Source organism: Macroventuria anomochaeta, assembly GCF_010093625.1.
Source record: "Macroventuria anomochaeta strain CBS 525.71 unplaced genomic scaffold BU25scaffold_57, whole genome shotgun sequence".
NCBI lineage: Eukaryota > Fungi > Ascomycota > Dothideomycetes > Pleosporales > Didymellaceae > Macroventuria > Macroventuria anomochaeta.
The window spans coordinates 72,260-99,762 of NW_022985418.1; the positions used below are offsets into that span (position 1 = coordinate 72,260).

The 27,503-nt window shown below is 53.0% G+C and overlaps 13 protein-coding genes across 13 annotated transcripts; 5 read left to right on the forward strand and 8 right to left on the reverse strand.

Moving 5' to 3' along the window:
* The first annotated feature begins 2,492 nt into the window (after positions 1-2,492).
* On the forward strand, positions 2,493-3,262 carry BU25DRAFT_240138 (uncharacterized protein). Its single transcript, XM_033701515.1, has one exon. The coding sequence runs from the start codon at positions 2,646-2,648 to the stop codon at positions 3,195-3,197; it is 552 nt and encodes a 183-aa protein (XP_033555505.1). The 5' UTR covers positions 2,493-2,645; the 3' UTR covers positions 3,198-3,262.
* On the reverse strand, positions 3,263-4,529 carry BU25DRAFT_240139 (uncharacterized protein). The gene has a single exon (XM_033701516.1). It carries the CDS (start codon positions 4,398-4,400, stop codon positions 3,327-3,329), a length of 1,074 nt encoding a protein of 357 aa, XP_033555506.1. The 5' UTR covers positions 4,401-4,529; the 3' UTR covers positions 3,263-3,326.
* Positions 4,530-4,657: 128 nt separating this feature from the next.
* On the reverse strand, positions 4,658-5,483 carry BU25DRAFT_354743 (acyl-CoA N-acyltransferase; the record flags this gene model as incomplete). The annotated part of the gene is made up of 2 exons (XM_033703525.1): positions 4,658-5,347; positions 5,403-5,483. 2 exons carry the CDS (start codon positions 5,481-5,483, stop codon positions 4,658-4,660), a joined length of 771 nt encoding a protein of 256 aa, XP_033555507.1.
* Positions 5,484-5,814: 331 nt separating this feature from the next.
* Positions 5,815-7,534, reverse strand: BU25DRAFT_416216 (glycosyltransferase family 31 protein). Its single transcript, XM_033707726.1, has one exon. The coding sequence runs from the start codon at positions 7,484-7,486 to the stop codon at positions 6,158-6,160; it is 1,329 nt and encodes a 442-aa protein (XP_033555508.1). The 5' UTR covers positions 7,487-7,534; the 3' UTR covers positions 5,815-6,157.
* A 119-nt stretch (positions 7,535-7,653) lies between these two features.
* On the reverse strand, positions 7,654-8,226 carry BU25DRAFT_495861 (uncharacterized protein; the record flags this gene model as incomplete). Its single annotated transcript, XM_033711888.1, has 2 exons — positions 7,654-7,906; positions 7,974-8,226. The coding sequence occupies 2 exons, from the start codon at positions 8,224-8,226 to the stop codon at positions 7,746-7,748; spliced, it is 414 nt and encodes a 137-aa protein (XP_033555509.1). The 3' UTR covers positions 7,654-7,745.
* Positions 8,227-9,347: 1,121 nt separating this feature from the next.
* Positions 9,348-9,752, reverse strand: BU25DRAFT_435594 (uncharacterized protein; the record flags this gene model as incomplete). Its single annotated transcript, XM_033708929.1, has 2 exons — positions 9,348-9,617; positions 9,663-9,752. 2 exons carry the CDS (start codon positions 9,750-9,752, stop codon positions 9,348-9,350), a joined length of 360 nt encoding a protein of 119 aa, XP_033555510.1.
* Positions 9,753-10,087: 335 nt separating this feature from the next.
* BU25DRAFT_416219 (D-isomer-specific 2-hydroxyacid dehydrogenase-like protein) lies at positions 10,088-11,309 on the reverse strand. Its single transcript, XM_033707727.1, has one exon. The coding sequence runs from the start codon at positions 11,279-11,281 to the stop codon at positions 10,130-10,132; it is 1,152 nt and encodes a 383-aa protein (XP_033555511.1). The 5' UTR covers positions 11,282-11,309; the 3' UTR covers positions 10,088-10,129.
* Positions 11,310-11,732: 423 nt separating this feature from the next.
* BU25DRAFT_483106 (uncharacterized protein) lies at positions 11,733-13,541 on the forward strand (the record flags this gene model as incomplete). Its single annotated transcript, XM_033711161.1, has 3 exons — positions 11,733-11,805; positions 12,162-13,089; positions 13,297-13,541. The coding sequence occupies 3 exons, from the start codon at positions 11,733-11,735 to the stop codon at positions 13,448-13,450; spliced, it is 1,155 nt and encodes a 384-aa protein (XP_033555512.1). The 3' UTR covers positions 13,451-13,541.
* Positions 13,542-13,794: 253 nt separating this feature from the next.
* Positions 13,795-14,763, forward strand: BU25DRAFT_495864 (uncharacterized protein; the record flags this gene model as incomplete). The annotated part of the gene is made up of 1 exon (XM_033711889.1): positions 13,795-14,763. The coding sequence occupies exon 1, from the start codon at positions 13,852-13,854 to the stop codon at positions 14,761-14,763; it is 912 nt and encodes a 303-aa protein (XP_033555513.1). The 5' UTR covers positions 13,795-13,851.
* Positions 14,764-15,482: 719 nt separating this feature from the next.
* Positions 15,483-16,571, reverse strand: BU25DRAFT_426592 (mitochondrial carrier protein-like protein; the record flags this gene model as incomplete). Its single annotated transcript, XM_033708429.1, has 1 exon — positions 15,483-16,571. One exon carries the CDS (start codon positions 16,569-16,571, stop codon positions 15,483-15,485), a length of 1,089 nt encoding a protein of 362 aa, XP_033555514.1.
* A 668-nt stretch (positions 16,572-17,239) lies between these two features.
* BU25DRAFT_354748 (SPT16-domain-containing protein) lies at positions 17,240-20,456 on the forward strand (the record flags this gene model as incomplete). Its single annotated transcript, XM_033703526.1, has 4 exons — positions 17,240-17,419; positions 17,471-17,559; positions 17,586-17,889; positions 17,940-20,456. 4 exons carry the CDS (start codon positions 17,240-17,242, stop codon positions 20,454-20,456), a joined length of 3,090 nt encoding a protein of 1,029 aa, XP_033555515.1.
* A 169-nt stretch (positions 20,457-20,625) lies between these two features.
* BU25DRAFT_463806 (uncharacterized protein) lies at positions 20,626-22,643 on the reverse strand (the record flags this gene model as incomplete). Its single annotated transcript, XM_033710631.1, has 5 exons — positions 20,626-21,485; positions 21,547-21,663; positions 21,718-21,855; positions 21,904-22,099; positions 22,155-22,643. 5 exons carry the CDS (start codon positions 22,641-22,643, stop codon positions 20,626-20,628), a joined length of 1,800 nt encoding a protein of 599 aa, XP_033555516.1.
* Positions 22,644-23,127: 484 nt separating this feature from the next.
* Positions 23,128-27,234, forward strand: BU25DRAFT_416223 (uncharacterized protein). Its single transcript, XM_033707728.1, has 6 exons — positions 23,128-25,226; positions 25,319-25,516; positions 25,566-25,625; positions 25,674-25,721; positions 25,772-25,927; positions 25,979-27,234. Exons 1-6 carry the CDS (start codon positions 23,255-23,257, stop codon positions 27,010-27,012), a joined length of 3,468 nt encoding a protein of 1,155 aa, XP_033555517.1. The 5' UTR covers positions 23,128-23,254; the 3' UTR covers positions 27,013-27,234.
* Positions 27,235-27,503: the final 269 nt, after the last annotated feature.

The following is a 27,503-nucleotide window of genomic DNA, read 5'->3' on the forward strand; positions in this document are numbered from 1 at the left end:
CCTGGGTGAGTCGACGGTATAGAACAGGTTGATGTCGTAGTTGGAAGGTGAGTACCAAGCTTTTGTACCGCTATGCCGCAGTTCAATAGGGTCACCACTCTCGCTTGGTCCCACGCACCATCATCTGGCCTCTGCTTTTCTTGAGTGCACTGTCAATGTTGTGAACTTGGGTAAGGTGCATTCATGGGCCTGGGAGGATGAGAGCCCTGATCAAACCTTGATGATGAAGGGTCTTCACTTGACCGCACTTTTTGTACTGGACTCAGCATTGACTGCTCTCTTCCAAAGACATCCCGAACCCGATATTCTTGCACCATTTGTGGATTCGGTGCAGTACAGGACTGTCTTTGCGTTGATGCAGGTGATACGTCATGGTTGTGACAGTATTGTCAATCTACTATTCGACATAAAAGCCTCATTGAAGTACATCCCAGAACTGGAATGCCCCCGCTTTCAAAAGCGGACCCATGCGGCCACGAAGCTCTTGTTCGCAGCTTTCTCGCCCTTCATGTTGATGTAAACGATCGCCATCAAGAGCTGACTGTCCACGCGGATGAAACCCTCGAAAACGCGACAAAGTCACAGCCAACCACGAGACCAATACACCATGCAGTTCCTGGTGAACGGACAGAAGCTACCTCTTTATTGCTGAAAGCGGGGGCGGATTTGAATATCAAGGCCCGCCACATACAGCACAATCAAGCTCAATATACCACCCTGTGGTTGTGACTGACTTTCATGTCGCAGCACTCTTCGGGCTTGAAGATGCAATGGACGACTTGCTCGGACTGACTTCTGCTCAGCAAGGATCACAGGAACTTCGGAGAAATGGCTTCTACACGCCTTTGATAATCGCATCGTATAAAGTTCATCTACCACTCATGAAGTCCTTGCTCGGACATGGGCCAACTGTGGATGAGGTGGGAGAGTGGGGCAACAGATATGGATATGGGAATGTCACACAGCCGTTGTTTGTAGCAGCGGGGAATGGACCTACACCTATCGTAACATTACTCCTGGAATACAAGGCTGACCTATCCGTAGACAATGACAGATCTTCCAAGATTCCTGTTCTTCAAGTCTCGTGGATGAACTCCGTGGCAGTACCGATGGGGGCTTGAAGGCCCACGAAGATATAGTTGAGCTCATTGTGGATCATATATAGACATTAGAACATGAAGAAAGCTTAATCGCTTGCCAGGGGCTCAATTGGAACACATAACAATCTGCTGAAGGTGCCCAATCGTTGTGCTTCTTATGAGTTTGTTCTATGTTTTACACATCATGGGGATGTTACGATCAAAGGGCAACCCGCAACAACACTGAACGAACAGGACTACGCACCGATACGAGAGGAGCCGAGGAACTGTAGTATCGATCGACCCAAGCAGTGGGCCGCGTCGGCAACACTCGGCACGAGCAGTATACTCGGTACGATCGGTATACTCGGCACGGTCAGTATACTCAACACGAGCAGTACACTCGGTACGATCGGTACACTTGGTACGATTGGTATACTTGGTACGATCGGTATACTCGGTACGGTCAGTATACTCAACACGATCAGTATATATTCGGTACGATCAGTATACTCAGTACCGAGCAATCCGAGCAATCCGAGCAATCCGAGCAATCTGAGCAATCCTCTGCTCGTGTATATAGCAAGTAGACATGCTGCCCTTATGGCATCGTGTTCAACCTCGTCAATCAACTTTGTTATTGGAATCTCACTTGCTCTCGAGCCAGACAGTATACTCTGTACTACTCATTGCAACCAGTCGCCACGGTCTTTGACTAGACGACTACCTGACTATTACGAAGGTGACTGTCAACCCCTACGGCTTTCTGTACCTCTGCTCATCCCCGAGAACCAATCGACTAGTGTCTACGAGCTTTGCTTAAGGCACGAATCGTAACAGGGGAGGAACTTAATGAGTTGTGCCATTACCCAGAGTGGTATGAGAACTGGTCTGCTTGAACAGATTGAGTTTGCCAAAGGACCAAAAGGTTAGGACCTCAATTTTGTACAAAGGAAAACAGTAACGAGCAAGAGCAGAGATCAGGAAATAGAGTACTAAAAGAATTATAATGAGGTGAACAACTTCCAAATCATCTGTGGTTTTCAAAATGTGCGGACCACACCCTATATTTGGTACGCAGGCGGGTACCTGCAGAAGTACCCACCTGGCAAGAAGCCAAGCTGGAGGCTTGGGTAACGGGTAAGGTATATAACGCGGGGCAGACCCTGACCCATACCTTCACGGCCCTTACAGAAGCTACGGATCAGTTATCACGTCACAGACATCATAATGATCGTCATGCTACAGTCTAGCTTTACCCTTTAACTTCTTCACTGCTAACACCTGCTGCTAGCTGGCCAATCAGGTGTTGTGTATTCTTGTGACCTGGGTAAAGCCTTGATGCAATACCATGGGCAGGGGGGGGGGGGGGGGGGAGCGCACATTTTGAAAACCACCGATAATTTGGAAGTTGTTCACTTCATGGTAATTTTTCAGTACTCTATTTCCTGATCTCTGCTCTTTGATGTTACTATTTTACTTGATACAAAATCAAGGTCCTAACCTTTTGGTCCTTTGGCAAACTCAATCTGTTCAAGCAGACCAGTTCTCATACCACTCTGGGTAATGGCACAACTCATTAAGTTCCTTCACGCTCAAATACATGATCTCAAACTCGTCCGATGTAACACCGCCTCCTATTTGTGGCGGTCTCACATGCCCTCTCGCCTTCTGTCCGGTCTTATTTCCTCTTTTGTTCGAATAGAATTCCTTCTTTTTACAGCCCCAAGTTTTCAGCTCAGTCTCATGCTGCAAGCACCACAGAACCACCTCCCTGGCCACAAAATTATCTTCCACAGAGTCATGACCGTCTTTGCCGTTGTCCTGCACAACGGTTCCAAGAAACTCCTTGCACAACATCTTCAGCCCCCACTCCCTTTTTATACCCACGGCCTTTCTAGCCAGCATCGCTCAGTCGACTGTCACATCGTGGCGGATGCCCAATGCCTCAAGATCATAATGGAGCGCGTGACCAGCCAGAACTGTGGCAGAGTCCATATACTTGAAGAGTTCTGTGCGCGCTGCCGGCGAGCCTTCCAGCGTATCCCCGGAAGCTATCGCTGCTCTCATAGTGTTGAAGGATTTAGATGTCAATTGATCCTCCTTCTGGAGCTATGACAAGAATCGATCGGGACTATATAGTAGGAGGCAATAGCAGTGAAGGATGGGAAGCAAACTGAACTAACCAAATGAGCTGGACAGTCACTGCAGCGGACCGCTAGCAAACACAATCAGTGCGGTGGACCGCTAGCAAACAGATGGCAATCGGTAGATACCTTTCCTCCAACACAAAGCCTCTGCAGTGATACCACTCCACTGTGTGCGCCAGTCTGTTACAGTGCTAAGCGGCTGGACGAGTGTATCGACCAAGAGCTCGCCTGTGAGGAAGTCGACGGCTGAGAGCCGAGCGAGCTCTGATGTGGTGGCCTTGGGACCAATGCCAACCATCTCGCAGTTGAGTACTATCGCCTGCCTCTTGAGAACAGCGGTGTCGCGAAGAGGTGCAGTCTTCTGATTTGGGGTCCAGAACTCCCTATCTACACGGGTCAAGGAAGAGACCTCCGGCGTTGGTATGAGGGCTCTAAGCGCTGTCATGGTGGACCCGTACTGTGCGGTTGAGATGGACGACCACCTAGTATCCCACCGAAATAGGGGTACGTGTACTGATGCTCTGATGTTCTTGGAGAGGGAAGGTTGTGCAGGTTTTGGTGCACTGACAGACTTCTTGTGGCGCACGGCGTTCTGGCGACTGTGCACTTTCGGCTTGACAGTAGCAGCTTCCACACTACTCTTTGCCGTTGCCCCCGTCACCTTCTTCCCATGAGTTGCCGATTCCAGGTGCTGCGTTCGTGACTGTGAAGTCTTGAAGATTTTGTTGCATCCTGCTATGGTGCACTTAAACTCTTGCACAACCTGACTTGCCAACGTGCCACTCTGTAGAGGCCCAGAAGCAACATTCACTCCACTGTTTACCGCATTTTCTGGTGCCGTAGATACTAGCGCAGTATGTGCTGGTGAGGACCTGTGACCTTGAAGCGCAGTGCAAGGAAAGCCATGGCTAGTAACCAGGCTATGATCTGCCAAAGCCTTGCGAGTGGCGAATGAACGTGTACAGCTGCTGCGACGATGTGGCTTCGACGGAGATGCCGGTGTCTGTGGAGGCATCCCGAAAGGCTCAGGCCGCAGCGTTGGCAGCTGGAGAGGATGATGTTGTCCTCTAGCGTAGATTGGTTGCTCAGATTGCCAGCTTGCAAAGCAAGCAAATGAAGCTGTTAACACAAACAAGCAGACTGGAGTCTTATAGATCGTCCACTCCACCATGAGAAAGCGCTAGAAGAGCTCACCGGAAACCAAGTGCGCAATCAAAGGCTACCACGTCACCAAGCCTCAGCCTCATGCAGCACCTTGAACATCAGTTTCGTTGGCTCCATCGTTCTTGGTATGCACTTGTTGCGAATACGAAATTCTAGCACCAACTCTTGCTCTCGTCCACTGAGCCTGATCCCAGTGACACCAGAAACAGGCAGAGCAGGCAGCTCATAAAGAATGAGTGCTATTTGTCACCTCTCCAGCAGCATTCAAGAAGCCAAGTCAGCCTCTATCTCCTCCGCCACAGCCTCAACATCCACCTTCTCAATTTTCTTCTCTTCCACCTCCGCCTCCAACCCTCTCAAAACCCTTGGCCCCCTCCTCAAGAAATTCACATCCCCCTGCGGCACAAACCCGACATGCATATACACTGCCCTCGCGGTCGCTGAACTCTCCAAATACATCGGCGTAGGCGGCACTTCCTTATCCGCCTTCTCAATCGCCCAAGTCAACAACCTCTTCCCCACGCCCCTCCCCTGCCACTTAGGCCACGTAATAAGTGTCGCAAGATACCAATGCGGTTCACCCACCACCTTGCTCCTAATCTCATCATCTTTCTCATAATTGCCGCTCCAGGCCTGATCATCAACGTGCGCGAACATTTCATCAACGTCAGCGTCACTCCAGCCCATTTTCTCTTTCCAGCCGTAGAAAGTTATGGCAGAGCGCCGGAAGATGTTGTGCACGGGAAGCGTCGGGCTGGCCCAGCCTGCGGCGCCGATGATTGTGGAGGAGGGGATGTGGACGGCTTTGATCCAGTGCATGCCGGGCTGGGAGAAGGAGGGTTGGATTCTTTTTGCTAGGCGCTGGACACGGGTTTCATGTGTTGGTGGGCGTAGGTGCCGGGGCTCTTTCTTGTCTAACGAGGATTCTGGAAAGCAGGCGTAGACACCTTCGGCCTGGTGGCTATGTTAAAGGTTCGGGGTAAGGAAAGACTGGTTGTTGATGACTTACGATTCGGTAGGCGTCTTTTTCCTCGGCAATTTCGATCTTGATCTCTGCTGATGCGAGCCGCTTTGCTTGGTCGACCGGCATAGTCTGGTAGCTACCCTCTGCCACGGGGACCTTGATGAAGTCTGTCTGTTGCGAAACCATAGCTATCTCTTGCGCTACTGTTGAAGCAAGCTTCTGAACAGTTTATGTTAAGTATGTGATTCGAAGATCTGGTGCGATGTTGGTGATCTAAGAAGTCAGACCATAGGCAGCAGTCAAAGACACATACATTCGGAAGATGAGCGTTTGCCCCGCGGGCACTACGCCATATCGAGCAACCGCTTACTGTGAGTCCTCACGACTCCCCGGTTTGTGAACATGCTCGTGAATCGAAATCGGTAACTGTTGTGAAAGAGAAGTGTCCACATGTAAGACAAATCGAGAGATTGGAAGGTTCTACATTATCATTAGACTACATTACGAACGTAGAATTTCATGGGTATACGCGATGTAAGAGCGAGATGCGTACATGTCGGAGCAGCCGCTATAGGCGAGCGTCGTCTTGTAGTTGTATGTAGCCGAAGCCTGTATAACGTGTGACTGTCACCCAGTGCGACAACGCGAGCAAAATGCGAAAAGCAACAGGATCAAAGTCGCCAATTTGTACAGAATGCAGCGTCAACCGTGACGCTGTGGGTATCAAACGCCATTAATGCAGTAAGTCGTGCATCGTAAAAGAAATGTTATGTCATGATCATGATCATGAAGTCGTCCGCTCAAGGATTCGAGTGGACGAAATGTGCGCCTTGGCATGGCGCGTTGGCCTTCTTGAAGTCCTTGATCCGGCCCAACATCCACCCCGATACGTATTTCTCGTCCTCGCGAGGCAACCGCTGTTCGCCGAGCCTGATACTGTGGGACAGTCTGCACTCAGTGCCGGTGTGTTCGAACTGCATGCACTTGTTGTCTTTCAAACAAGCTCTCTCACAGTTATCGAACGACTTGACGGGCATGCCTTTGGTGTGGATCACATCGTCTGACATGTTCGTCCAGTCATCTGCCTTCCCTTGCAGCCGCGGCTCAACAAGAGTGAACAACTCCTCGAACATTAACGCTCTTTCTGGGTGCTTTCGAGCTTGTTCCCATTGCGAGAGGCCAGTGAAGTCTTCTTCCTGCAGATGATGCATCGTCATGATAGCATCACACCACTGCTCTGGTCCGAACCGCAGTGTTGGGGGTTTGTCGCCATTGAACATTGGCCAGTAACCGCGAAGAGGCACTCCACTCTTCTTCAGCACCTGCGCTAGCATTTCGTCGCCGCAGCAAGACTCGGCCACCTTCTCACCGAAGAAGTGTGTGCCGGGAAAGTGGTGATTCTCTGCAAACATCCTGCCACGTGCCATGAGCTTGTCCAACGCACCTCGAGACAGTATAAAACCACTGCCACCGTGTGCAAAAGGTGCTTTCTTCTTCGGCCAAACGGGTGATCCAAAGTAGTGCGCCGACTTGGGGTTGAAATGCGTCAAAAAGCGGTAGAGGTTGTCGTAGTTGACATATGTATCTGTCTCGATGAAGAGATACCATTGCGAGTCTGGGCGCAGGTACGAGGTCCATTCCATCATAGGCAGGAACTTGTATTTGTCCAATTTCCAGCCGTCCGGCGACTTGTCCGCCGTGTCGTTCGCCGCTTGTATGCTATCGTATACGTTGAAATCGGTGTTTTCCCACTTGTATTCGGGGCGGATGTGGGAGAGGGCGTCTACGACGTCGAACCCTTGGAAGGTGGCCTTGCGGTCGGAGAAGATAAGTAAGTCCTGTTTACAGCGGCCGAGGCGGTTCAGATATGCAGGTAGCTTGGTCGTAGCTTCGCCAGCGCCAATCTTCAAGACTATAGTAACATCTTCCATAACCCCGCTCTTGAAGGGCGAGCACTCCTCTCCAAAGTGTATCTTGGTCTGGGCTGGGCGCGCGGGCGTGGGCCGGTCTTCAAGTATGTCATAGCCACGTTCAACGTACGGAACCAGGTCTCGCAAGGACGAGGACAGGTAGAGGACGCACAATATCACGGCTGCGCACAGCAGGCGCAGCGGCGTGAATCGCACCATGGTGGTGGAGGAGCGAAACCCCATGGCATGGTGGTGGGAGGATTGGAGATGGCGGGCGCAGGCCTCGCTGCACGCGAGATGAAGCTTAGTCCGAGCTAGCCGGCCGTCATTTCGTCACTGGCCCATGCACCAACAGCCGCGGCAGCCTCTCAATTATTCGTTAACGACAATCTTCACTTGCGAAACATCATGTTTTCATAACAGAGAAGTATCCGCTCGCTTGACATGCTGTTGTTGTTGCTTGTTGAGCTGTGACTTCTTACATCTTGGCTTGTTCCTCCTCACCGGCCCAGTCCAATTCCAAGCCACACTCGTCCACGGCCTCCAAACACTCATCAATAGCCTCACGGAAGCCCTGGAACTTCTCCATGACAGCATGCATGCGCCTTAGTACACCACAGTTCTGCAACCCGCCCTCTTCTTCAAGCTGTTTGATGGTATCCTCTAGTGCTTTCGACCTCCCACAGCTTCAACGGACGAGACCAACTGGCTTTGCTCTGGAAGCTCAAGACTAGGTTGCGGATGTTGACTGCAGCTGGGTCAGGGGCCTCTAGGACAGTGTCGTCGCTGCTATCGTCAGATGGTCCGTTCAAAGGTGCGGTGATCGCGGCAACAGATGGAGGCTTTCGACCTCTTACACAATTGCCGCCTATTGGCTGCTTCAACGCTGGCGGTACAGCTGGATGAAGTTGGAGGTCCTCGATGTCTTCGCCGAAAGACTCTCGCTCGAAGGTAGGCATGTCGGCCGCAGATATCATTCGAGTTGATCGTGCCTTCTCCTTCCTGACTTTCTTCACCGAACATCAAGTTTTTGAGGTGAGCATAAGGTCCATTTGTATCGATTTTTGGTCTCATATCATCTCATATGCCTTCCTGAACTTGTTTCTCAATGCCTTTTTGCTACTGCAGGCATTGTGGAAGTCGTGCAGCCCTCTGTTGCTGTGCCTCAGCTCTCTTGAGCGGAAAACTATTCGGTGGTCTGTGTCATACAATCCAGCACTCGGTTGGAGGCAGACAACAGCAGCAGCTCCTCACACGACAGAGCAACGGCTCTCTACACTCTCACACCAACTGCACTCTTTGGAGCTGCTATACCAACTAGTGAGGCTCTCTCAGAGCCTTCACACAACACAAAACACAAGGGCTTAGACCCTCACCATTCCTTGTACGTTCATTGAACTCAACCCCTTGTAACTAAACCCTTACATTACCAGAGGGGCTACTGCTCCTCTCGTCTTCCATAGTCTCAGACTCACATAGGACGTTTAAACCAATCAATCAATCAATCAATCAATCAATTAGGTAAGTATGCCTCTGTGGAGTGATTGAAGTTGGGGCAGCAAAGAACCAAGCCAAAAGGCCAGAGTGGTTGGTGGTGATGATGGGGGTTTGTGTTGTTGGAGGGTTGGGTGTGGCTGGTGGGCTGTGTGGCTGCTGAAGGCTCTGAGGACCGGTTGGATAGGTGATCTGTGCGTAGAACACCGAAAATTCTGATTAAGGAGACCAGCAGGTCTGCACCTGACTGCACACCACAACCACAGGCCTGGAGGCTGTGAAAATGAAGGCAGTGTCTGTTGAGACTCTTTGGAGATGGATTCTGATGATTTTGGGATGCCAGAGGCTCTGGGCAAGCACACTGTGTCGACTGGAAGTCGGTGTTGATCGTGTACCTGGTCGACCTATCAGGCGTTTCAGGGCTCTCACCATGATCATCGACCAGCGGGTACTTGCGAGCCATAGTGGAACGGGGCGAAGTAATCTGTGTTAGAAAACCGACACACAAGTGGAACAGAGCTACCTAATAGGCGAAAGAGGTCGAGTCATCATGCTTGTCGATTGTTGTCTGATCCAGCTGTGCCCATCACGGGCTTGCCGGCTTGATAGCCTCCACAAATTTCGCCTTCACGCCCTTGAACAACTGATCGTGTATCAACTTCCGAATGATAGGCTGTGCATTGTGCTCCTCGAATGCAAGTCGACCGGCATAGCGCTCGAAGAAGTGGAAGACCGTAGGGTCATCGCTGTCTCGACATATGCAGTAGTATATGCAGCCCGGCTCGGAAGCAGCGAGCCGTGTTGTCTCCGCGTATACAGCCTCGAGAGCATCTGCATGCTCTGGGTGCGCATACACCTGTTTTGATGAGATGTATTCATTGACGGCGTTAATGGAACGTACTGTGCCGAAAACGCAGAACTCCCCTTCTGGCACTGGGGGCATATCGGCTAGGAAATCTTCCTTCTGGTATTCTGCTTTGCTGAAGGACATGTTTGCTGCCGTTTCTGTTGTGATTGTCCGGGTAATAGAGCCTCGATCTCGGCACATATGTGGTGAGTAGGAAATTGGGGGTGAGGTGAGGCGCTCTTATGGAAAGCACACCTGCGCTTGTGCCCCACTTGCCGTGCTGGGGCCACTTCGACTCATACTGAGCAATCGTGAAGCTCAACTGAAGTTGCACAGCCTCATATTGTTAACCCTGCGGCGATTGCTGTCAGCCCCACTACATATCTGCGGTCAGTCTGAGAATGCACAATTACACAGCGAACGAGTGACGACTATTTCATTGATGTTGCTGTCACTGATGTCTCAAATGTCAAAACTCAATCCTATGGTGCAGCTGTCCTTATCGTAGAGCGTTGTTGAACTCACAGAACAATGTTCAGCAGGTCCTTCCCCTGGACTAGCCTCTCCAGATTCTCTGCCGTCTCCTCATACCATGTATTCAGTGTGCCCTCTTCCACGTAGCCCATATGTGGCGTCAAGAGTACCCTGCTCTTTCCTTCCGCATCCCAGTCTTCATTGCGCCAGGGGCTGTCTGCTGGCAAGGGTTCAATGTCGAACACGTCGAGTGCAGCGCCTCCTATATATCCACCACGAAGTGTGCCAAGCAGAGCTGCTTCGTCCACCAACGGTCCGCGAGACGTATTCACCAGCAGGCTAGAAGGCCTCATCCACTCCAGCTCTTGAGTACTCACGATCCCCTTTGACCGCTCACTAAGCACGTAATGCAGCGAAACCACATCTGCTGTCTTGAACACCTCTTCTTTGCTAACGACCTTGAACGTCTTCTCGTCATCCGCGATCATGCCTCCTCCCGAGACTGGCAAGCCAGCCTCCTGAGCAAGCTGGTCTGCCTTCTCTTGGGTCAAATTTGCACTCCAACACACGATCTTCATCCCAAATGCAAGCACGCCAACCCTCGCTACATGTGACCCAATCCTCCCCAGTCCCACGAGCCCTAATGTCTTCCCTTGCAAGCCAATCGCCAGTCCAGTCTGCCACGCCTTCGGTCCGCGCTTACCCTTGACAACAGCATCATCCGCAGCCACGTTTCTGGCTAGCGCCAAGATTAAAGCCCATACATGCTGCGTAGTAGGGTGCCCACCGCCCTGCTTCACAGGTAGCGAGCGCAGAGACGGTCCGCTTCCTTTTCCGTCTGTGCGGCCTTTGCCTGACGCCGCGCAGACCGTGATACCGAGCTCTTTCATCGTTGCAAGATCCCAGCTTTCGAACTTGCCGCCTGTTGCGAAGATGACCTTGAGATTTGGGAGTTGGCGGAGTAGTTCCCCTGGAAATGGAGTGCGCTCGCGCATTGTTGAAAGAATTGAGAAGGGGCGCAAGCGCTCGACAAGTGCTTGTCGTTCGGCATCTGTGGTTTTGGGATGAGTGTATGATGGGAGTGTGTCGCTGAAGACTGTGACCTCGACTTGCGAGCTGGGAAGGTGTGAGAAGTGTTGCAGAGCGATGTTGTGGTAGTCGTCCAGGACGGCAAGCTTGATGGGCTGTGAGGACGCCATATTATCGTGACAATCGAATACAGTAAGATGGAGGTAAAGGGAGTATGGTCAGTATGACTGGTGAGTAACAGAGGATATATCCGCCTCGGAAGCATAGCTCGGCACATGCATTGTGGGCGCCAGGTTTGTCATTCTGCAGCAAGAACAGACAACTCTGCACATCTCAATGTCGCCATCCTCTCTGGCAATGGCGACCAGCAGTATTGCGACGGTCAGGCCTTCTTCATGAAGACGAGCAGAACCTTGTAATGCAGCTGGTTGACGTCGCACGCTCCGAGAGCGGGGAAATGTGGGGCCTCAAACATCGCGACTTTCTTACCTCGCTTCTCCAGATCCTCAACCAACTCTATCAAGAGGTCAAACATCCTCAACACCCTTCCTCGTAGAATGTACTATCGTGAATTCAGGCCACTTGTATCGCGAAGATGCCTAGTGCTGACTTACCGAGACAATGTTCGAGATCCGCGTTACTCTGCGCTCGGTACCTGGCGTTCTAGCAGTACCTCATCGCAGCTGTCCGTATAGTGAGCGAATACGAAAGGTTCAGCTCCTTAGTTTAGTGGCTTCGAGACAAAATAAGGGTTTGGGATCAATGCGAGGTCTTGTATAACATTCGACAGCCGCAATTTGCAAGCAAGGGATGGTGTACCACATACTTTTCCCATTCCATCCAAAACCACAACAACTAGCCCCTCTGCGCCGACCCTGCTTCAAAGCCGTCGTTCCTTATCTCTTTCTTTTAATCTTAACTCATTGCTTATCGTACAGGCCGAAATGTACTCACTTTCTCTGCTTCTGGGCTTCACTTCAGTCATTTTCCAGCTACCACACTCCTTTGCAGCTGTTCAGCAGCTCCCACACGAAGTCTACAACGCCACAGCTGTCAACCCACCATCGCTTGTCGTGGCAACTGTGGACTTTACAATAACTGATACCACCGCAACTACTGCCACGACCACAGCTACTACTACCGAGACGACAACGCTGCTGCCACCTCCTCCACCAGTCAGCACGCTCACTGTCATTTACCCCTCGCCAGATGCTGCTCCAGTGGAGGTCACATCCATCAGCCAGGTCGTCACGTCTTACATTCCAGAAGCGACCTTCTGCCTCGGTCCTGCGCTCTACTTTTCTTCGATTGCTGGTGGACCCTTCTTCAATGGATCTGCGAACGTTATTCAGTATGTATCAGGATCAAGCAGCTGCAGCGTGGAATACTCCACAACTACTAAGATCATCTGCGCAACTACGCTTACTGGGCTGGCGTCGAAGGTCACGGTATCAGATTGCGATCAAGAAATTACATTCTCGAGCGAGTGCGGTTACAGCCTGGAGTATCCTACACCAACTGCCGCCACGACTAGCTTCTCTGCGATTATTACACCAGCTCCAACCATACGAAGGCTGACGACGTACTGGCTTGCTCCTTGGCAGTCACTGACAGCCGGCGAGGCACCCTCCGATGTGGACGTGAAAGTCTGCAAAGCGCTTGACAACGGCGACATGCAATGCCAGCGCTATCAAGAAGTATGGGAAGTAGTGGTTGTTGCGTCCACGGTTACGACGTCGTACCCTGTCACCTTTTCGAGAATCGTCTCAGGACCAGGAGCCCTGATCTTCGGTTCGAGCACGTCGTTCATCAACAGCACGACCGAGTTCATCAGCCTTTCAAAGACTCTACTTCTCGAAACAGAAGTAACGATCGAGAGCATCAGCACCAGCACGCGTCCCAGCTCGACGGTCCAGACCACGGAGCAGTACACATCAATCCTGACGATAACTAGACACCTGAAATATGTGCCTAAAAGGTTTGCGAACTGCTCGAAAATCTTAGTAGCTGGCTGACATATTAGCAGCACTCCAGCGCCTACACCAAGCAGTACCAGCAGCCTAGAGCCTGCACCCAGCAGCAGCACGCCGGGGGTTTCGAGCAGCAGCAGTAGCAAGGATAGCTCGGAGATCTCCAGCGCCAGTGGCAGCGTTTCAGAATCCGATCGTATTGCCCAGTCCTTCAGTCGTCCCAGCTCGGAGACGTCAAGCAGCAGCAGCAGTACCCCTGAGTCTACTACGACTGTTCTGGTGACCTCGATCATCACAGAGCGACGCACCAGCACTGTCACTAGGACGAGATCGCGTTCTCGTTCTGGTGCTTTGACTGCCAGTGCTTAAATATACCCACTGAAAGAATTGGAGACCCTAAGGTTTTAAGGATGTTTGCTTTGAAGTACTGAACTGACAGATTTGCGGGCGAAGCTATCGGTGAAGTACTGTATTGAATGTGATGTAGATCGATATCGTTTGCTTCACAGCTCACGTTTACATTTCAATCTTTGCTGTTATAACTGACACGTTTTAGCAAGAAGTCCAACAGCGCACTCGTCCAGGTTTTTGACCCTCGCTCCAGTCTAACCCCGAGACTGTCCATCACCATGTTTCTAATTCTCGCCATCTGTGCCTTCGCTCCCGCGACACATCGCGTCGTTGCACAACCAAGCGAAGACAGCCATTTGTTAGCCAACCCAACTGGAAGATCTGGTTCCATACCCCGTCAACGCGACAGTTTACTCACCATGACGCTCCCGCTGACCGACTCTGAAGACGGTCATGTTGCCATCCACCTTCCTCACACTGCCGCGCTGGGCTTTTGCAGCGACGTCCCTGATGCTATTGATGACAGCAAAAACTCCTTCCCACTCAAGCTCACTATCGCACTCCAGCCAAAGACGTTGCCTGTCAGAGATGAGATCGCTGTCGATTTCTGCAAGCAAGTGCGCAAACATGGCAATATGTCATCGCCAACAACGAAGCAATCAACATCAGTCCTCGAAACGAACTCATCACTACACACAAGCACTCCTCCGTTGGACCTCGAAGAAACAACCTCATCTCAATCAACGAAATCAAAGCCAATATCAACCGTAGTGGTAACCACATATAAGCCCTCGTCAACCGCGTCAATCACGGCCCACACGGCTTTCAGCCTGCCAGATTCGCTAGCTACCCACCCCAGTGAAACAGTTGATCCGGGCCACACGAGCAAGCAGCACCCGTGGATGGAAGCCGTCAACAGCGCGCTGTCAACCGCTGCACCAGTGATGCGTTCGAGCGTAGAACATGTGCCCACTGCCGTAGCAACCTCCGTTGCAAGTAGACTGCACTCTTCTTTCCTTCTCCGACGCTTGACGCCCCATCACTGGAGTCATGCGAAGCGGCATCAAGCACCGCCAGGAAATGCCACTACGAACAGCAGCGAGGAACCCCCAGGCAGCCTTTCCTTCTGCGGAGCTAAGCTACCTGCAAGCAGTGCTAGTAGCCACGTGGGCTCCGACGAGGCAGTCGAATCGGAGCAGAGCAGGCAGTGGTGCGTGGGGCAAAAGTACGATCCGCGCATCAGGAGGGTCATGATTGCGGGATGGGTGATGGGTGGGTTGATGGTGTTGCAGGCGGCGAGGGATTTTGCGAGGAACACCCGGGGTGTATGATGTATGCAGCGGGGGCTGATTCTGTGATGTAGTTGGGATGTATGAGGCAGGCGACAGGCTACCCAACCAAGCTTTTTCTTTCGCATCTCGACCGTTCAGCGGCCATACGCTGGCTGCGAGCATGCAGGGAGCATCGCGCAGGGAGTCCGTGTAGGCTACCATCGATTGCAAACGTTCGACATCGTTCTGACCGACGGCGTGCCACCAACAGTCTGTCAGCCTGTCAGTCTGATGCGTCGTATGCATATGCAGCACTAACCCATGTCTGGGGCGGCGTCCACCAAGGATCTCTCCACGGCGGGAAGCTTCCCCTGGACACGTCCGCCGTCATTGAGGATGCGATGACAGCAGCCCGAACACTGGACTTGCGCTGTCTCTGGGTGGGCCAGTACTGCATTGTGCAAAACGACCCAATCATCAAAACGTGACAGATGCACCATATGGGTCTTCTATACAGTCAGGCTGAAGTGACCACAGTCGCAGCATGTGGGCTGGAAAGCCGCTGGGCTGGAAAGCCGCTGAGCTGGAAAGCCGCTGAGCTGGAAAGCCGCTGAGCTGGAGAGCCGCTGAGCTGAAGTGGAGATGTTCTATTGCGTCTATGTATGCATGCATGCTTCGATGTAAAGTCGTTCCGTGGGGGCGCTGCAATAAATATACGATGCCGTGGTCTATATGCTGGGTATCAACTGCAACGCCTTGTGTGTACACCATCCCCCATCTCACCTTAGCAGGATCTTCTCATGCGCCCGATCGATAGTCACATCCTCGTCATTCTCAAAACTGTATTTCCGCCGCACGAGCTCGAAGACGATGAGCCCTGCGCTCGTGCTGGGCACCTGCCTAATCGTAGCCCCCCAGAAGTCCTTGTACAGATACTTCCGCCACCCGCCCGCTCTCTTGGCCAATGTCTTGCACTGCGCAAACGTCTGCTCGTACGCGTGGTAGTAGCGCCGCATGATCTGCCCGGGCCTACTCTCCTCATGGGCCTGGAAATCCAGCGCCTCAAGACGGCGGTAGTGCACATCCTGGATCTCGGTCAAGGGGTGTTGTATGATCTGCGAAGTGACGCCCGCGCTGATGCCGGCGAGGAGCAAGAACGACGGTTCGAGCGCAAAGTGCGGTTTGATGACCGGCCGGGCATCGTAGTCGTGGTACGCGTCGACGGTCAACGGCTGGGTATCGAGGATGGAATCGCGCGTCCGGGAGCCGTAGTGCCAGGTGACGAAGTGGTAGTAGCCCTGGCTCTTGACAGTTTCGAAGGCGCTGAAGAACACGGCGGCGCCGAGCGCGTCTTTGCACAGCGACAGCGACCAGCCGGCGAATATGCCTTGCAGGCCGATGGAGCGCAACTTGTGCCCGGCGTAGTGCCACATGGTTTTGTACTTCCCATCGAGGATGTCGGCGGTGCGGAAGCGGGTCTGCAGGGCGTCGAAGGGCGCAGCGACGACGGATTGGAAGGCGCCGGCTACAAGCCCAGCGGTGAATGTGGTCGAGGGAGGCGGGGGTGGGTAGACGCGTTTTGTCTGGTAGGACGAGGGTCCGTGGAGGCTCGACAGACTGTGCAGGTAGGCAGTGTAGAGCACGGCGCCTATGCAGGTGTTCGCGAGCAGAGGCGGTAGCACCTGGTTGGGTACGAAGCCCCAGCCTTCGGTACGTATGGCGTGGGCGAGCACGGCAGGCGTCGTCATCCTCCAGCTCCAGCGTGCGTCGGCGGAGATGTGGGGGTTGATGGCTCGCGCATAGCCCATGTAGTCGATCCGACCGCGGAAGAAGGCCTTCACTGGGGCGCGGAAGTAGAAGGCGACCATGCGCGCTGCCACCGCGCGCATACCAGCCGCCTGCACGCCCGTTGCGGGCGCTTTGTTGGGCTTCTGGGGTTCGAGGTCGTCGCCGGCGCCGTCGCCGGTGCCGTGGCCGCGGAGGGCGACCGGCAGGACTCCAGTGCGTCCATTTGCACTGGGACTGGCTGTCATCGCATAGCGGGGCGGTGCGAGAGGCTGCTGGCTCTCTGCGGCGGGCGGAAGTGAGGTTGGGCGGGGGACAGGTGAAGGTGCTGCACGTGGGCCCGTCACCAGTCACGTCGCAGCTGTCCGCGGTTCGATTCCTGGGGGTGGTTTCGGCTGCCGGCGCTTCTCGGGCTCCGCGAACACGTTAGTCTCTGCGATCGTCTCTGCGATTGTCGCTGCGATTCGACGAAGATGCGATCAATGGAGATGCGATCCAACCAAGATGCGATTCAGCGACGGTCTCGGCGGCCTCCAGGGCCGTGGATTCACCGTCGAAGTGGAAGGTGGGTCCTCCGCGTGGGGAAGCTTGGGCCGGCTCGCGGTTGCCTTGGCGCGGAACGCGCTCGCGTTTATCCATGGAGCACGGCGACGTCGACTTCTTTCGCCGCCGCCCTCTCACCCCCAACCCGAACCCGCTTCGAACCAACGTCCAGCTGCCGAAGGCCGCCGCGCTCTCGCCTTTCGCAATCATGGCTGACGACATCGTCATCGACAAGCAGCTCTTTCACGACCGGCTGGGCAACTTTGTCGCAAAGTGGAAGGCCGACAAGCGCTCGGGCGATGCCGTTTTCCAGGGCGCCGGCTCCATCGCCACGGTCGTTGGCAAGGCGAGCGAGCCGGGCAGCTACCTGAAGCCCGCAGCTTTCCAGGTGAGACGAACAAGGGACCGGCCACCACAACGGCTAACAGCGCATGTCTAGCTGTGGCTGCTAGGCTACGAGTTCCCTGCAACGCTCTTCATCCTCACCCCCGACCTCCTCCAGATCGTCACCACAAAGAAAAAGGGTGCGTCGTGACTCTTCACACGTCGGGGAGGACGCTGCTAACAAAGCACGCAGCCTCGTACCTCGAGCCCCTCAAGGGCGGCAAGGTGCCCATTGAGATCCTCGTGCGCGGCAAGGACGCCGAGGAGAACAAGAAGCAGTTCCACACATGCATCGACACTCTCAGGAACGCCGGCAAGAAGGTCGCCGTGCTCAAAAAGGACAGCTCCACGGGCGGCTTCGCAGACGAGTGGAAGGCTGCGTTCGCCGAGGCCGGCGTCAAGGAGGACGACCAGGTTGATCTGGCGTCTATCCTCTCGCAGGCCGCCCTCTCTGTCAAGGACGAGAAGGAGCTGGTAGGCGACACGAGACGGCGTGACAATGCGAGCTTCGCTGACGTGTCTAGCGCACCATCCGCGACGCTTCCCGCGCATCGAGCGCTCTCATGACCAACTACTTCGTCGAGGAGATGTCCGACATCCTCGACTCCGAGAAGAAAATCACCCACCGAGCGCTCGCCGACAAGGTTGCGAACAAGATCGACGATGCCAAGTTCTTCGAGAAGCAAAAGGTCTCCAAGAATTTCGACGCCATGCAGCTCGACTGGTGCCTGCAACCTACGATCCAGAGTGGCGGCGCATACGATCTCAAGTTCGCGGCCGAGCCGGACGAGAACAACCTGCACGCCGGCGTTATCATCTCCGTGCTCGGTCTGCGCTACCAGACATACGGCGCTATGGTCGGTCGAACGTACATGGTCGGACCCAACAAGGAGCAGGAGACGGCGTACAAACTGCTCTTGGCCATGCACGATTTGGTCATCAAGTCGATCAAAGACGGCGCAGTTGCCAAGGACATCTACAACAAGGCCCTCTCGCACCTGAAGTCGAAGAAGCCGGAGTGGGAGAAGCACTTCCCCAAGAACGTCGGGTACGGCATCGGCACGGAGAACAAAGACAACTCCCTGCTTCTGAGCGGCAAGAACGTGCGCGTTCTCAAGGACGGTATGACCATTGTCGTGCAAACGGGTCTGCAGGACCTGGAGAACAGCAAGCCGCAAGACAAGAAGAGCAAGACATACTCCCTCGTTCTCGTGGACACAGTTCGCGTTGGGCAGGGCGATGCTTCTGTCTTCACCAAAGACACCACATCTGATCTGGACGCCGTTTCGTTCTTCTTCGACGACGAGGAAGAGGAGGCTAAGCCGAAGGTCAAGAAGGAGCGCGCGCCGGCGATCGCACAGACGAACATCACCAAGACACGCACGCGACACGAGCGAACAACCAACCAAGACGCCGAGAAGGAAGAGCAGAGGCGGCAGCATCAGCGCGAACTTCACCAAAAGAAGCAACAGGAAGGCTTGGAACAGTACAGCGAGGGCGCCAAGTCTCTCAACGGCACCGAAGAGAAGAAGTTCAAGCGCTTCGAATCGTACAAGCGCGACAACCAGCTGCCAAACTCGGTCGCGAACCTGGAGATTGTGGTGGACAAGAAAAGCCAAACAGTCATCCTGCCGATCATGGGTCGCCCGGTTCCCTTCCACATCCACACCATCAAGAACGCCTCCCACACACCCGAGGCTGATGTCACGTCACTTCGTATCAACTTCCTCTCCCCTGGTCAGGGCGTCGGCCGAAAGGACGACCAGCCCTTCGAGGACCCCAATGCCCACTTCATTCGCAGTCTGACTTTCCGCTCTCAGGATATCGACCGCATCGACCAAATCACCAAGGACATCACTGAGCTGAAGAAGGAGGTCGTACGACGAGACCAAGAGAAGAAGCAGCTGGAAGATGTCGTTGAGCAAGACAAGCTCGTTCCCATGAAGACTCGCAAGCCCTTCACTCTCGATCTCATCTTCATTCGACCCGCACTCGACGGCAAGCGTATTCCCGGTAGCATCGAGATCCACCAGAATGGTCTGCGATATGTCCACGGTGGTGGCAGCGCGAGGATTGATGTTCTCTTTAGTAACATGAAGCATCTGTTCTTCCAGCCGTCGCAACACGAGCTCATTGTCATCATCCACGTCCATCTCAAGAACCCCATCATGTTGGGCAAGAAGAAGACCAAGGATGTACAGTTCGTCCGTGAAGCTACAGAAATGCAATTCGACGACACAGGCAACCGCAAGCGCCGCCACAAGTTTGGTGACGAAGAGGAGTTCGAGCAAGAACAGGAAGAGCGCAGGCGACGAGCAGCGCTCGACAAGGAGTTCAAGAACTTCGCCGAGAAGATCGCAGATGCCGCACGCAACGAGAACGTCAGCGTCGATATCCCGTACCGCGAGCTTGGCTTCAACGGTGTCCCCGCTCGGTCCTCCGTCCTGATCCAGCCGACAACCGACTGCTTGGTCCAGCTCACAGAACCTCCCTTCACATGTCTTACGCTTTCCGAGATTGAGATTGTCCACCTCGAACGTGTGCAGTTCGGTCTGCGAAACTTCGACATGGTCGTTGTCTTCAAGGACTACAACCGCCCACCTGTCCACATCAACACCATTCCCGTCGAGTCACTCGACCCCGTCAAGGACTGGTTGGACTCTGTCGACATTCCCTTCAGCGAAGGCCCGCTCAACCTGAACTGGGCCACCATCATGAAGACCGTCACCTCCGATCCGCATCAATTCTTTGCCGATGGTGGCTGGTCGTTCTTGTCGACGGAGTCGGATGACGAGGACGGCGACGAAGAAGAGGAGGAGTCTGCGTTCGAGGTCTCGGAGTCCGAGCTTGCGATCTCGGATGAGTCGTCTGAAGAAAGTGACTTTGATGAGAACGCTTCCGAGGAAATGAGCGACGAGGGCTCGGAAGATGACATGTCAGAAGGCGAAGACTGGGATGAGCTGGAGAAGAAGGCGGCGAAGAAGGACAAGGAGAGCACACTGAATGACGAGGATGAGAAGCCGAAGAAGAGGAAGCGCTGAGCCATACAGCTTATTACTTTGTCAATCAGCCGATTTTTTATTTTCGCTTCCTGTAAGATTGAGGGCACTGATGGGTCAGCGTTTGGAGTTCCTTAGTATAGGTATCATCTGAGGTGATATCGAAAGGTTTTCGCTTGTTCAGGGTGAGGTGTCCACATTTGATCAACCGCTAACTGTTGTACATGACTTCCGACTCGAGGCGCTCTTGAAGCGCCGAGGAATGCATGCTCTCTCCCGTGAGAGGCAACTGCTGCATGTGCAGTAGCGTCCCTGGCTCTACATCGAAGATCTTTCGAACTTCAGTCGTTGGCTGTGGGCTTGCGAACAACAACTTGATCCTCGCTCCGCCACGACTTCTTTCATCCACCAAGTTCAGCAGCGTAAGAATGATGTCCTCGACTTTCTGCAGGTACTCCTTGTCTTCGTACTCGTTGATGCTGTCGATTATGCAGAGGATGGTCGTGGCTGACGGCAACTGCCTTACCAGGACATCAAACAGGGCGCAGAGCGCTGGCATGTCTCCACGCGCGACTTGATCCATATCGATGCCAGCATCCGAATCGATGAATGGCTGTGAATATTGATGGAGTAGTTGCGCCACAAGACTCCGGATCATCCACACACCACCCGAGTACTCGTCGCCTAGCAGATGAGATCCGCAGAAGAAGATCAAGCCGATGTTACCGGGCGTCATACGAAAGGCCTGCGTAAGCGTGGCACACAGCGCCGAAAACGGCGTCACTCTGTTCGTTGTGTCGAAGTCGCCGTGCACTAGCAGTTTGGTAGAGCCGGAACCTAGCAGCCAGTCTCGAAAAAGGGGGGACGAGAGGACTTGTTGGGCTCGGCCACGATCTTCGAGCATCAAGTCTGCGTCACTGTGGAAGACTTGCTGTAGGTCCACGATGTCGATGTCTGGAATGTACATCTGGCTTCGGAGATAATCGGTTGACCACTGTACATGTTGCGGAAGCATTGGCGGGTTAGGGGTTGTTGAGCGTGAGCTTGCTGGGGAATGAGGAAACCATACACCTGCATAGAAGGGGAGGTTAGCGAGGGTCACATGTGGGGTTCTGTAAATGAAGGCGCTTACCTTGATTAAATAGGTCGAGTGCATGATTGAAGAGGCCAGCGAAATAGACATTATTTGTCTCGATCCTGCCTAGGGTCTGTTGCATGTCCCACATGCTTTGTCGCGCTTGATCGCCGTCTAATGGGACCGTTAGCATGGCTGTTCACAAGACAATGAAGAGAGGTTACCCACTAGCCATCATATGATACTGGAACGACATTTCTGCCTGATTGCTCAGAGCAATCGAACGGGCTTGCATGTCTTGGAGAGCTTCGAGCAAGTCCTGCTGGTAATTATCACCCTTTGTCACGGCCTTGCCAAGGTGTTTTACTGCTGGATCATTAGAACTTGTTGGTTCATGAAAGGTGGTAAACTTACCTTGAGCGCTGACATAGTACTTCACAGATCCTTCGACTGCCTTCAGAGTGGCCTCAACGAGATTGACAGAGGCTTGAATGATATTTTCATCCCCTTGGAAGGAGTGATGATAGAACTCTACCTTGGCAAAGGCGACAGGTATGTCGTCGAATCCAGCCTCTACCATGCCTCGAACCTCGCACGCCTTCTGATAGGCCTAGTAGATTGTCAGCCTGGGTGACCTGTATCGGTCAGCTAGAGAGAGCACCCACATCCAACACGAAACCAAGTACGTTGATCACTGGCCTTGTGAACTCCGAATCTGGAACCACCTTTAGACCTTGCGATAGATACGGCGCAACTTTGTCGGCTACACGACGCATAGTTTGTCTGAAGCGCTGAGTATGCTGGCCTTGGAAACTAAAATTATAGTCACGGTGGGCCATTTCAAGTTTGGCTTGTACATTAGCCCAGGTCTTTGTGCGGCGGATGCTCCATTGATCTTGGAGCTTGGTTCCGTATTGTGGTTCTGGTGTGTTGGCCAGTTGCTGCATTGCTGCTGGAAACGCGTTTTCCCAAAACTTCATTTCATCAATGAGTCCTGGCCGAGGTCGCGGTCCTGGTCGTGACGGGACGTCAAGTGTAGTGCGGTTGGGCAAGGCTACAGCAGTGTGCTGCTGCGTGGGGTGCGCAATGAACTGGCCCTGGCTTGGGCTCCAGCGAACATGCTGGGGGCTGAACGCAGGGTGATAATTCGACATTCTGTTCTCAAGAAAGTCGACCGCAGGTGACTGCTTCACAACCTGTCGATATTTGTTATTCGACATGTGTAAGGTTCAAGAGAGGACGGGGAGGCTGAGGTGTGCCATGATTTTGTGTTTGGCTTCCGAAAGGAAGGTGCGTGATTGCTGCATCCGCAGTAAGTCTAGATGCGGCTGAGAAGGTGAACAGACTACTTTGCATGGACTTCTTGCATATGCAGTCAGACGAAGCACCTGATATTGGTGGCGCATGATTTTCATGCGTAAGATTCCTTTTCCGTTACGCTTTACAACTGCGAGAGTGGTGCTCACAACGTAATCGCTCCAATAAGGTAGGCGTTTGAGTCCTCAAGCTTGATTCCTTCATCAACAGAACTTCTGATTGGCCACAGTACAACAACGCAGGTCCGCGGGGCGTCTACGACAAGGCCGAAGATACATAGTCACTGCTGATGCCTCTGGTTTGAATTGATGAAGCGTTTGCATATCATATGTTGTCCGCAACGCATCCCGCCACGCAACAAGCTCCCCAAATATCCCACGGTACCACGATCGTAAACTGCGCTGGGTATTTCAGTTCACTTCCCACCCATAGCAGCTAGCTCCGCATCATGGCTGCACAGAACAACGACAGCATGGAGGCGAGTTCAACTGGAGGCCAACCGATCCAAACTCCAGAAGAATCTGAGCAACAATTGAACCCCAGAAGCCCTGAAGGCGATGAGGCATCGGTTACTGAGCCATCTGATCAAAGGCCTCATAGCGACACAAACCACAATGTGGCTGGATCTCTAACCACACGGCTAAAAGCTATCGAGCAGAGGATGCAAGAGTTGGAAGGCCTACCTAGCTCGGATGATTCCGACTTTGACTCCGACGATATCGAGGAACGGATTTTTCCATTCCGTCGTCGTAGAGAGCTCATTAGAAACATGGAGTACCTCGTAAAAGAGTCAACACGTGTTTTTAAGCATTCCAGACGTTTCGACAAAAGGTACGGAAGGTCGGGAGGTAGAAAGAGAACTGAGAACGCTGTGCCTGATTCAACAGAGGACGACAGACTGGATCGCGTGGAGGAATACAGCAAGGCAGCACTCTCCGGTGGCGAGTCGGCCAAATTGGTCTGGGTTAACTGGGGAACGTTTATTGACAGGAATATCGACATCGAAGATACCGTCATGACTCCGATCCAAGCTGTTGCTAGCGAGCCAGAACCGCATATCGTTCTCTCTGCCATGAACAGAGCTTTGGCTGTAGGAAAGAAACAGGTTCCATCGGAAATCTCCTTAGCCAAGCGATATCCGGAGAAAGAGCCACTTCCTGAGAGAATCCATCTGCGGTCTCAGGCGCTTTATGCAATCATCAAACGCCGTGTATCGCGTTCACGTACTCTTGATCCCTCGTCAGCCTATCACCTGGTGCTTCTGAGGCCCTATCGAGTGCTTGTCTACGACGACAAAAAGCTGAGAGAATACTTGAGTTCCTTGGAGCAAAGTTTTGGGGACCCAAGCAAGCCTTCTGAGGCCTCTCACGCGGTCTCAGGATCAGATCCAGCCACGATAGAAAGCATCGACGAAGGTCAGAACCGTGCGCAATTGACCTCCAATACACCAACAGCTATCGATAGACAGAAAGTGCCACATGATGACTCTGATACTGATACAGAAGACGAGGCATCAGATGGAGACATACAGCCATTCATGAGGAACTCCGCCAACGGCCTCTTGCACCTACGTTGTCTGATAAATTTCATGGATAACAACATCAAGCCTACACTCGACTACCTCGCCAGCGACAAATGCAAGGACGTTTACTTCCATGACCTATGGCACCTATTCAAACCCGGTACTGAGATTATCGACCAAATGCAGAAGCAAGCATATCGCGTAGTGCGTGTGCAAGCCGCCAGACATAAGGTCGAACCGTATCCTTGGTTGAGATGGTCCAAAGCCACCGAGTCAGATGATGAGATTGAAGATGAGAGTCTTCTGAAGATCAACTGCGCCTTCATCGACTTCGATGGAAAGCAGTTTGGACCAGTGACAACGACCTTCACAATCACTCCTTTCAGTGGGCTGCAGGTTGTGACCAATCTGCCCGTATATCCACTCCGATTAGCGAAGAACCGACAGCTTCGGTCGGACCTTATCGAGCGTGGGAAGACTTTACTCAGTGTCTCAAAATTCAGATCCATGTATTACACAGGTCACACTTTGGACAGCAGAGAAGAGGTTGACAGCCAGGTCGTTGTAGATTTCGAGGAGGCGTTGACTGCAGTAGAGGACTGGACACCAAAGTTTAGCAGTCTCAAACCTACTTCGTCTGGAATAGTGCAGAGGTGTAAGGCTCCTTGCTGCAATGGGTTATCAATACACGATGATGAATACGTCGATGCTTATTTAGCAGAAGACTTCATCAAGACGTTGATTCCAGAGGATACAACAAAGCAAGCTTCATCTTTGTTGCTGACACCGAGATCTTTGAGTGATCCTCAATCAGGCTCCGGCGACAAGCCAAGTGACGAAGAGCTGGTCGTTATGACGTTCCGAGTGTTCGGTTTTGTACTGCGCACCCGAAAATGGGGTAAGTTAAGGAGATCTTCTGGCTGTGTTCGACGTGGTCGATTGAGGACTCGGATCGACACTGTTTCTGTAACTACACTGACGAATCCACAGCTAAACTTGACCTGACCTTCCTTAGAGCTGAGAATGTCGACGCCAACAATGCGACACGTTCTGCGTTTGACCAGCTTGCTCTACCAGATGGCCATCGTGCCATGGTCAAGTCCCTGGTAACACAGCACTTCCGTGCCCGACATTCGGCGACAAAAGGAATAGGAGAAGACGAGCAGTTCGATCTAATCCGAGGCAAAGGTATATCGTTGCTGCTCCAAATTCCTGAATGTCAATTAATAGGATCTAGGCAAAGGGCTCATAATCCTCTTACACGGCGCCCCGGGGGTTGGAAAGACAACTACGGCTGGTAAGCGATGAGCTCTATGAGGTTGTGACTCTTCTAACGGGTAGACAGAGGGGGTCGCGGAGCATTTCCAAAAACCTTTGTTCACAATCACAAGTGGTACGTCAAATCTAATGAGCGTGTCGACAGACTCCAACTTCGTGTTCTAGGTGACCTCGGAACCACCGCTCAAGACGTGGACAATGAGCTTGGGAAGAACTTCGCTTTGGCGAGCCGTTGGGGATGCATCTTGCTTATCGATGAAGCCGAGGTATTCCTGGCTGCGCGAGAGAAGAAAGATATCCAGCGTAACGGTCTGGTAGCAGGTCAGTGTTGTTATCCGTTCTAAGAGAATCGTGATGTTAATCGGTCCGCAGTATTTCTTCGTGTCCTCGAGTACTACACCGGAATCCTCTTCCTCACTACCAACCGTGTAGGGGAGTTCGACGAGGCTTTTGCGTCTCGGATCAACATGAGTCTTTACTATCCGGAGCTGAACGAGGAAAAGACCAAGAAGATCTTTGATTTGAACCTCAATCTGATACGAGAGCGCTTCGCCCAGCAGGGTCGTAAAATCATCTACGACGCATCCTCCATCGAGAATTTTGCGGAGCAACACTTTCGGCAGTATGACTATTGCCGCTGGAATGGGCGACAGATCAGAAACCTATGTCAAACCGCACTGGCTCTCGCAGAATTCGATGCCCAGGGCGGCAACATGACAGAGGAAGCTGGCAAGAACGTGACGGTTGAGCTGCAGCTCAAGCACTTTAGCACCGTGCAGACTGCCTATGTACACTTCGCCTTTTATATGGGTGATGTTCGGGGCACTAAAGGAGATCGGAGGGCTTATGATAGCGGCTACAGGGCGAAAAAGGAAGACACGCCGTATTACAGTCAACCGAACCGCTTGTCTGGAAGAGCCGAGGAGATGCATAGGAGTCGCCAACAACCGAGCTCCGTGTCAACACCGCACCACTCGGCCTACGGCGATCAATACGATTCACCGCCAAGTCGGCGACCTCAAGGGCATCCGTACCGACAGAGTCAGTATGCAAGAGCCCCGGGAAACCCCCAACAAGAGTATGAATTTCCTGGCGAACCACAGAGACAACCGGCTCCAAGGTTCTACGGTCAGGATGCTCAACAAGAGGCCGTGGCTTACAACACACCCGAACAGCCATGGGAGGTCCCAATCGTCCAATTAAACCAAAGTCCCAGTGGCCGACCTGCTCAAGTTTCCGGACAATATCCTCGTAGACAACCACAGCATAATCGTGGCGACCTCCAGGGAGCATCGCAAGCGTACACTGTGCCAGGGGCCGATGATCTTGACGACACGTTCAGTCCTCCTGGGCTGCGCGGGGGACCGGGTGTTGGTGCTGGGCGTGGCATGGGTGGCTTGTTGTGATAATGGAGGAATAGGTCACAAGTTGAGGAGAAGTCGCGGTGGGCGACGTAAAAACGCTCTGACCGAGTTTGCTAATAGACTCATCATCATCTTGGGCGGAGGTGGTGTGGAACGTAGGGCAGCTGTGGTGTTGCGTGGCGCGGGTTGAGATTTCTCACGGCATCATCGTGATAAGTCGGGGTTGTTTACCTAATCAGTCAATCTCTCTCGATTTCTTTGCAGGTACGACTTTTCCATATTCACACTTCACGCACCTTTGAAAATAGCAAAACTTAACGTTCTAAGGTCCATCCAAGGCAAAGCAGAGCTATCGCCTTGACCTTAGGGTCTTTAGTTGTCACAGCTCCACCCGCATGATCGATCGCTTGAATCAGGCGTCCCGCTTGCTTTCAGGCGGCCCGCTTGCCTTCAGGCGGCGAGAAGCCTTAGCACTTTTTGGGCGCAGTGATTGGTGCCTGCCTAACCAGTTGCTCTAATGTAGAGACTAATGC